This window comes from Brassica oleracea, chromosome C6 (genome assembly GCF_000695525.1).
Source record: "Brassica oleracea var. oleracea cultivar TO1000 chromosome C6, BOL, whole genome shotgun sequence".
Classification (NCBI taxonomy): domain Eukaryota; kingdom Viridiplantae; phylum Streptophyta; class Magnoliopsida; order Brassicales; family Brassicaceae; genus Brassica; species Brassica oleracea.
In genome coordinates, this window is record NC_027753.1 from 33,400,877 (window position 1) to 33,411,002 (window position 10,126).

Genomic DNA, 10,126 nt, shown 5'->3' on the forward strand with positions numbered 1-10,126 from the left:
ACATGACATACTCGTTGATGATATCATGTTGATAAATAATCTTCGGTTTCGTATGCTACAAACGATTGCATCATCATTTAGGTACGAAAGCTTAAGCATACAAAACTAAAAATGTAGGCATACAAAAATGACGACACAGCATATGTACACTATGATGCACATTTAATGGTGACAGAATATACAACAACGGATAATATGGCGCAATAAATGTAGACAAACCAAAATCTTGTTTCGGTTGGTTATTAACATTCTGTATTTTTGTTGATTGTGTGATACAGATCCGGCGATTAGTAGATCTTTTTATCAACAGTAGCAGACCTTATTGATTTATTAATAAGATCAAATTGCTATGACCAGTTTATCTAGACTTTTTCAAGAGATTAACAGTGTTTCTTATGACAAAGATTATTATTTTTATATTAAAATTCTATTTACTTTGGTTAGGCTTTTCAAGCCGGAGGCCCAATATACACCTTACTAAGTAAGAGCATTTCCGAAACTCTATTTTTTCTTCTATAATTTACACTAAAATAGAATAATTCTATTATATCGTAACTTTTGCTCTAATGGTATCACTCTAATATGGAAAATGTCATATTTTACTTTATATTTGTAGTGAAAAAGTGACATTCCTCTATATTTCACTATATAATAGAGTAACTATATTATATAGTAACAGCATTGAAACAAAAGTTACCCTATAATAGAGTTACTCGTGTAAATTATAGAAGAGAAAATAGAGTATCATTTGCGAAACGATCTCAAACGAACCAGTAAAGTTCTTTTGAAAGTCTCAATTGTGTGCTTCGATTTTGTAAAACCACATCTTCGGTAAAACATATATTATGGTCCAATAAGATGAGATACTTGGAATTCACGAAACTTATCTATTATGAGAACATTAGCATTTTCAGTCTAATAATATTACTATTTTATTATATTTTTATTATTTAACTAAATTTATACTTAATCAAAAACTAGATAACTAATAAATAAATATGTATCAGAAATGTTTTCATAAATATTTTAAGATATTTTTCAAAAATATTTTTATTCAAGAGTTTTTAGAAAAAACCTCATTTTTAATATGACATATCAAAACGAGAGTACAAAAAATTCAGAAATAACTTTTTTGGTTAGTTTAATTTTGAAATGCTTAAATTTTAACTGTTTCTATAATTATATGAACATAATAGTATTTTATTGTGAAGAAAGTTTCTCCTTTTTCCCTTAAATATTTACTGTTTAAATGAAAAAGGTAAGCAATTCAAGAAACCAAATCATACTTTCACTTGCAACTTTTTATTCAGACTAACATCTAATAAAAGACAAAGAGACAATCTAAAACCAAACCTCTGTTTTTTTTTAATTATCCGCAAGAAGAAGAAGAATGAGCATACTTTTTTATTTTTCAATTAAATCTCATTCTCTTCTACAATAATTTATCAAACTCTCACATGCAAATTAATTAGCACCATTAATACCCATTTTCCAGGACATGCTGAAGTCCTTACCCACTAGCATCTCAAGTCCCCTAACTTCAACCATCACACTCTTGTTCTCTCCTTCCTCTTCCAACCCAACCACATAAGTATGCTCCTTCAAGCTTACCTCAACCTTCTTCCCCTCGTTTGAAACCGGACTTCCATTGATCACAATCTCAGAAGCTTGTCCTGCTCCTCTAAGTCCCAAAACACTAACCTTCTCAATCACCCATCCTTTGCTCAACGCAAACTTCCCTTCCTTCACATCCGACCACATCTTCACTGTTCCGTTTCCGACCGAAGCGTAGAAGTCAACGTACGTAGACTGTCCGTTTCCTAGCTTCATCTCCGGAAGCTCGTCCTCGTCTAGATAAAGCTTACCCTTCGCGTACCCCTCAGAAGCACCAGCCGGGAACGTAATGACGAGACTAAACGGCGTCGTTCTCGCTTCTTTAGAAATCAACCCTCCTTGCTGCATCGGTAATATAGTGTTCTGGTAAAGATGAACGTTCACGAAGTTCAACGGAGCAGGGAGAGTCACGCGCTTTCCTTTCTTGGACACAACAGCTTGAGTCATGTCGAACATTTGGTACCAAGAACCCGGCGGGAACAGAGCTTCTACTTCTGTTTTGCCTTGTTCGAGAACCGGAGATATCATTAAACCGCTTCCTAGCAAGAACTGTCGGCTCGAGCCGTAACACTCGGTGTACTCAGGGAAAGAGAAGAAGAGCGGTCTAGCGATTGGTGCACCGGTCACATGAGCTTCGTAGTTGAGAGTGTAGAGGTAAGGAAGGATCTTGTATCTCATACCAAGAGCGTTACGTGCTGACTCAGCGACCGTGTCCCATTGATAAAGCTCTTGTCGTGGAGAATAATAATTAGCGTGGTCTCTTGAAAAAGGATAGAACGCACCGACTTCGATCCAACGGTTACAGAGTTCCTCTGTTGGTTGCGGGTAGAATCCACAAATGTCCGAACCAACCATAGGAACACCGAAGATTCCGAAGTTCAACATCGTTGAAATAGACACTTGCAAGCTCTGCCACGTTCCTTGGTTATCTCCGGTCCAGTGAGCAGCGTATTTACCCGAACCAACAAAAGTAGACCGGGACAAAATGAAAGGACGCTTCCCTTCGATAGAGAGTAAACCCTTGTGTGTGGCAACGGTCTCGGAGAATCCGTAGATACTATGAGCGTCATACTCTCTTACACCGTTGTAATGTAAAGCACTTGTTGCAATCGTCTTGAAACCGATGGGAGCTTGAACTCCAGTAGCGTTGATCTTGTAAGGAGGATCATCCCATCTCGTCTTTGTTATATTCTTGCAGTCCAAGCAACAAATCCAACCAGGTCCTTCTCCAGTAGGACACTTCTTCCCTTTAGGGATTGTGCACAATCCAGAGCAAAAGTTTGATACCTCGTTCATGTCGATCCATAGACCATCTATAGGGACTAGTTCATGGAAGCGGCGGATTTCTTCACCCCACCAAGAAACAGTCTTAGGGTTAAGGAAATCAGGAAAGTGAACTGCACCGGGCCATACTTGGGCCAAGAAAGGCTTTCCTTCGTACTTGATGAACACGTCATTGGCCATACCTCGTTGGTATACACCGTAGCTGGAGTTGACACCAATACCGGGATCGTTGATGACGACATACTTCATGCCCATCTTGTGGATTCTGTCTAAGAAGTTTAATAGCTTGGCACGAGGGTAGCTTATGGGACTCAACGTGAAGTCTTTTTTGGCATCCATGTGATCATCATCGTTCCAAATCACATCAAGAGGGATCTTAGCCTTTTGGTAACTGTCCACCACGTCTTCAATAACTGATAAGTTACGGTATCCCCATCTACATTGGTGAAATCCTACAACACAAATATTGAAACAAGATTATAAGTACTATAAAATCAAATCAAAGATTTGCTGTAATAAATATGTCACATTGCCGAAACCAAGATTTGCTTCTTCTTTAATGTCAACTCAATGATAGAACCGTGGTCCAGTGGCCACCATGGACCAATATCAAGATCATTTAGGGACCAATTAAAAATTGCGAGGATCAACATTTAACAAAAGAGGAAAGCAAAAGAACACGTCTTCACGTTCTTCTTTATCTTTTACTATTTAAAACCCATAATTAGAAAGCGACCTCCATTTATTCTACAACATATCCCACAAAAAGGGTAACCTTTCTAAAAGCTGTGTCGGAGAAAGATAACCTCTTAACTGTGACTCCATTACTACATGTGTCAATTATTACAAGACTATTCAACACATAGTTCAGTTTTAAAAACCAGATTTTCTTTTACTAAAGAACATAAATCTAATAGATTCTCATTAGCAAAGCAACTGATACGCAAATCTATTTTCAGAAACATAATCATTAATCACAAATCCTATAAGACAAAATCATCTTTTAATTTTATTTTACCACACAACATTAATTTAATAGATTCTCATTAGCAAATGGTACATAAATGGGTGCAATAAAGCCCTAGGCACTAAGCAAAAATAACTGCTAACAGCATTTTCAACCTCAATGCAAAATTGACCGCAAAACGGAGTTGATTATGCAGTCGTGAAAAACAAAAAATACAATAAATTTTGTAATGGGTTGTAGATGCTATAAAACGCCTAAAAACTTTATTAGATTTAGATGTCTATTTATATAGATAAATCAAAAATCAAAAATATATAATCTATTTATTTATTAGATGTCTATTTATATAGATTGAACTTTATAACAAAAATTATAATACTCATTTATAGCATAATATATTATTTAGTATAATTCATAACTAATCCTATAAAACAAATATCATCTTTTAATATTATTTAACTACCAAAAAAATATATTAAACTGAAACACAAAGGAGAAACAGAGCAATAAATGTTTTTACCTAGAGACCAGTACGGCATGGGAGCTGGCCGTCCGATTAACGAAGTGTACTGATCAACGACGTCGAGCGGCGATGGTCCGGCGACGAAGTAAAAATCAAAGACTCCTCCAATAACTTTATAAGTCAAAGACGTTCCTCTATAGAACACATCCATACCGTTACTATTAAGAAGCAGAACCGCATGAGCGTACGGTTTACCTCCAACGTTCCTCAAATCCATGTAAACCGGATGCGAACCATAAAGATCGGTGTTGAGGTTAATAGCCGACACATCCTCCGTGTAGAGCGTGTAAGGCTCGTTAGGGACGAGTTTGATCCCGTTGGCTTGCGAGTTTTCACCTAACCCGTATATGGACGCGTCTTTAGGTAACGAGGTTGAGATCTCGAGGTACTGGTCCTTGAACACCATCTCGCCAAAAGCTGAGTTAGAGCTTGTGTTGAAGAGCGTTTGGCCGTTGGATCTACGTTTCACGGCGAAGCTGAACGGGTCTGTCGTGTAGCTGAAGATGAGCTCCGAGCCGGAGAGTTCTTGAACTGTGATCGGAGATTTTCTTGATTTTCCGATCACTTTCCCCACCGGCGGCGGCTGTTCGCGGGGGAGGAGGTTGTAGGGGACCTCCCATCGTTGTTTCTTGGCGTCTGTGATGTGAACGCGGAGGCGATTATCGGTCTCGTGTCTGTGGAAATCCAACGGTTAGGAATCGAGGAGGTAGTGTAGGGTGCGAAGTAGAGGATTAAGAGAGTGGTGCTAGTGCTACTTACTTGACGTAGAGGCGGAGGGTGGTGATGTCTGAGCCGTAGATTTTGTTCTTCTGTTTGACTTGGAGATAGCCGATGAATCCACCGTCTGGAGATTCTTCGATTGAGATCAAACGGTAGCCTTTGCCGATGGTGTTGGAGCAGTGGATTGGTGAGAAACAGAGGATTAAAGCCACGAGAAGAGAAAGAGATGAAAAAACTATTCGTGAAGTGACCATGGCTATTTTTATTCTAGTGATACTCCACACTCTACAGTGTTATGTGTATAATGAAGAAGAGAGGAAAGACCCTCGATTAAAGAGCTCGATGATAAGTTCGCGAAACACTATACGAGGGGATATAAATAGTAGAAGAAAATGTTTAGTCGTTCTTTTATTTATTTTATAAATATAAAAAAACTGATATTACTAGTATTATTTATCAAAGGGTCTGATGATGTCAACAAAAAAATCAAAGGGTCTGATATTTATTTATGCGTGTATCGATTAAAAATCGTTAATACGGGGGGGCGGGTCTTAAGCGGGCGGGCTAAATGTGAAACTGGAGTTTTTTGGGCTTAAGCGGGCGGGCTAAACGTGAAACTGGAGTTTTTTTGCGTGCAGTTCATTCGTAAATCATGCCAAGATCAAGTGAAATTCAGAGTTTATTCCATAAATCTGTAATCAATTTTATTTTCTTAGGTGTCTGGTTAGAGGTTATTTCCGAAAACCAATCAGCTTTCATACCGGGGATGGCAATTTCTGATAATGTATTGATAACTCACGAAGTGTTACATTATCTCAAGACTTCGGAAGCACACAAGAATAGGTCTATGGCTGTGAAAACAGATATTAGCAAAGCCTACGATCGTCTAAAATGGAATTTCCTAGAAAGAGTCATATTCCAAATGGGTTTCCACATCAAATTCGTCAAATAGATGATGCAATACATAACTACTGTCACATACTCCTTTCTAATTAATGATGAGGTGGCAGGGAAAGTCATACCTTCTCGTGGGATTCGACAAGGTAATCCTATTTCACCATATGTTTTCATTCTCTGCGGCGAGGTCCTTTCTGGTCTTTGCAAAGAAGATCAGCGTGATGGTTCGATGACTGGTATCAGAGTGGCCACAAAATGCCTCCGCATAAACCACCTCTTATTTGCTGATGATACGATGTTCTTCATCCACACTAACCACCAGAGCTGTATCGCCCTGAAAGATATCCTGTCAGAATATGAGAAAGCATCAGGGCAAATGATTAATGCAAACAAGTCATCAATATCTTTCTCAGCAAAAACTTCTCAAGAAGAGAGAACCCGAGTAAAGCAAACACTGGGAATTGATAAAGAAGGGGGAGTAGGAAAGTATTTAGGTCTACCTGAGCTATTTGGAAGGAAGAAAAAAGATCTCTTTGCATCTATAGTAGACTGTATCAAGCTGAGAGCCGTCTGTTACTCCTCTAGACAATTATCTCCTGCAAGGAAACTTAAACTCCTGAAATCTATCCTCACTGCAATCCCAACGTTCTCCATGTCCTGTAAGCAGAGAGCCGTCTGTTACTCCTCTAGACAATTATCTCCTACAGGGAAACTTACACTCCTGAAATCTATCCTCACTGCAATCCCAACGTTCTCCATGTTTTCCTCCTCCCTGTCAGCCTCTGCAAAAAAATTCAGTCAGTTTTGACACGGTTTTGGTGGGATGGCAGTGACTCAAGAAAAAAAATATGTTGGATATCATGGGAGAACCTTACCAAACCAAAGAGCTTAGGCGGTTTGAGCTTTAGAGACATCCAAGACTTCAACAAAGCCCTCTTAGGCAAACTGGCCTGGAAACTCCTTACAAAACCAGACTGCTTACTATCCAGAATTCTCTTGGGAAAGTACTGTCACGCAGATTCCTTCCTCAGAGTTCCATGTAGCTCCTCTGCTTCACACGGCTGGAGAGGAATCACTGCAGGAAGGGATGTTATCATCCAACACCTTGGAAAAATGATTGGCAACGGTAACTCCACAAAGCTATGGCATGAACCCTGGCTCTCGGTGTCGACTCCCACATCAATCTCTGGACCTGTAACAATTGATGAAAAGGACCTCAAGGTATCAGACATTATGACCAGAGAAACCGGAATGTGGAACAAAGAAGCACTACTTAAACACCTACCCCATCTGGTAGAGGACATTCTGCTCATCCAACCGAGCTCTACGGGAGCAGAAGATGGCTATGCGTGGCTTCTTAATCCATCAGGGGAGTATTCATCGAAGTCCGGATACTTAGCGCTGCACCTAAAGGACTCCTCGGCCACTCGAAACAACAACCTTCCTGATGACTTTAACTGGTACAAGTCAGTTTGGAGTCCTCAATTGCTTCCCAAAATCCAAATCTTTTTATGGAAGTTCGTCCAAAACGCCATCCCCACTGGAGAGAATCTACAGAAGCGGGGTGTCTTGACAAACACCAACTACATCAGATGTGGAGAACAGGAATCTACACGCCATTTATTCTTCCACTGTGAATTTGCTAAATAGGTCTGGAACCTCGCTCCCTGGTCCTCAACTTTGAATGCTGCAGCAACTACCTCCTTTGGTTCGGAACTCCAGTTCTCTCGGCTGCGTGTTAATCTCCCACCAGTGGGAAGTCCCACCAACCTCTTCCCATGGATCGCGTGGACGATCTGGACTGCTAGGAACCTCTTGATCTTCGAGAACAGAACTATAAATCCAGCAACATGCATTACCAGAGCAATAAGCGCAGCGAAAGAGTGGGCGATCGCACAAACTCTATCTCCACCACCGGTATCAAGGCCCCTTGGACAGCTCCCCCTCGCATCGAACGAACCTAACTCTACGATCTTCTGTTACACCGATGCATCCTGGATCGCGAGTACCAAACATGCAGGACTGGCTTGGATCTTCACAGATCGGGCAAAGAAGGAACTCAATCGAGGATCCCACTTCAGAAACCTCATCTCATCATCCCTCCTTGCTGAGAGCCTAGCGATTAGAGCTCCACTGCTCCACGCTTCTTCCCTCGGCTACACAAACATCTGGATTCACTCAGATTCTCAAGAGCTCGTGCGAGCAATCAATGGGAATCGGCGCCCGGTGGAGCTCTATGGACCGCTGTCGGATATCGTCTCTCTATCTCTGTCTTTCAACTTTTGTCGCTTCTCTTTTATTTCCCGTTCAGACATGGGCCAGATGATAAACTAGCTAAATCTTCTTTCTCCTTTGGGCATATTGGGCCTAGTTTGTAAGAAACCCATCTTTAAGTTCTAATCTAATCAGTTGCACACAAAAAAAAGGTGTCTGGTTAGACTTTTCAATAATTTAACATGTAAAAATCCATTAGCTTTCTGCATGCAATTTACACACAAAATCTATTAAAATATACTTTAATTCATTGAATACACAACTTTAAAAAAAAACTAACGTTGTAGCACCATTTCTGGATGAAGTGATTAAAATTATGAGAAGCATATTTAAAAATATCAGATCCAATTAGATCATATATTACTACATAAGAACCTTGTATTGACTAGTAGAAGAATGGCAAAAAGAAAAAAAAAACAGTTTTCTTTCGTTTTGAATAAGCTTAATAAAAAAAAAAGCTAATAGCATGATTAATTGGGGGTTTTAAGGTAGAGTTTTTATCGGAATATAAGAAAATGTCTCTTAACTTTTAACTATTCTTATTAATCATGCTCTTAGAGTGCTAGGTGCTTTTCACCACTCTTTTGGGAATAGTTTAAATATATTTTTGAACACAGATCCTTTTTTTTTTTTTTGAACACATTGAACACAGATCCTAGATTGGTGATTATTTTGTTTTAAGTAAAAAGTGGTTAAAACATAAGGAACTAATTAGTTTTGGATGCTGATCTTTGTCTACACTCAGTAGAAAACTCATTATCTTGTTCTTGCACTTATTAATCTTCACAATGCTCTAGCGATTGGATTAGTTATTCACTTCAAAAACAATTAAACAAGGAAACAGTTCACCCACAATGAGCATATCAAAATTCTAGAATATTATAAAACGATAATAATTTTAAAATTTCTACAACAAGACACCAAATTTTCATCACAATATAATAATTTTAGATAGTCATAATATAACATAAAATTATTATATAACAATAATAAGAACTTGACTATTTTATCAGCATGATTTTTTATACTATATCTTGAAATTTATCGTCACGTGGACCAAGTATCTTGTTATTTGAGAATTAATGTGACGTCCAATAAAGCAATAAAGAGTTTGAATTGATATTATCAAAGAAAATCCAAGGATGTGATTTGTTTCAACGTGGCTCCATACAATATCGGTCTCTAAATTGAAGCGTGATTCTCGGCTTTATCAAACTAATTACGTTGTCAGCTCAATTTTAACGTTAACAAACAAACACCCTTACAATTTTATCATAAGTATACATTCGAGGAAATATGATCAATTATTATTTTTTGAGAAAAAAGTCTCAATTGTTTACCAAAAAAGAGAGTTCCTAACTATTTCCAACAGCAAAAATGAGAAATTTCGATATCAAGTGAAATATTACTTTTTTTTAAAATTACATACATAAATATATACATTGCCCATCAAACTGATGAATCAGTTTAATCTTTGTATTGTAGTTCGAGATTACATGGCTTAACGATTTAGATTTGTATATGCTCAGACTGGTATTCTAAGAATATATAAGATAGAATAAAAATTTAAAAAATGATAATAAAATAATTGAAAAAAGAAAAACAAGGATAAGTTTTTAACGGTGGTCGACTCCGGTGGCTTTCGCAGCACCGGAGTCGAGTTTCGTTGCTCTATTGTTGTTTGCTCGTGTTGTTCTCTGAAGGCGTGGGGAGGATTCGACTGATTTGATGGATGTGAAGATTCCGACACGGAGGAGCGTGGTGGCGCGTGAAGTTTATTTTCAGAGTCAGGTCGCTTAAATCAGATCTTTTCTAGATGTTGATGACGTGTGCTGGTTGTTTCTCGC

General features: G+C 38.5%; 2 protein-coding genes across 2 annotated transcripts; one reads left to right on the plus strand and one right to left on the minus strand.

Annotated features, from left to right (window-relative positions):
- Positions 1-1,380: 1,380 nt before the first annotated feature.
- On the minus strand, positions 1,381-5,471 carry LOC106300147 (alpha-xylosidase 1). The gene is made up of 3 exons (XM_013736232.1): positions 5,148-5,471; positions 4,386-5,062; positions 1,381-3,350 (listed from the first exon to the last, which is right to left on the minus strand). Exons 1-3 carry the CDS (start codon positions 5,360-5,362, stop codon positions 1,465-1,467), a joined length of 2,778 nt encoding a protein of 925 aa, XP_013591686.1. The 5' UTR covers positions 5,363-5,471; the 3' UTR covers positions 1,381-1,464.
- A 589-nt stretch (positions 5,472-6,060) lies between these two features.
- LOC106298040 lies at positions 6,061-8,339 on the plus strand. Its single transcript, XM_013734147.1, has 3 exons — positions 6,061-6,779; positions 6,836-7,571; positions 7,656-8,339. Exons 1-3 carry the CDS (start codon positions 6,061-6,063, stop codon positions 8,337-8,339), a joined length of 2,139 nt encoding a protein of 712 aa, XP_013589601.1.
- Positions 8,340-10,126: the final 1,787 nt, after the last annotated feature.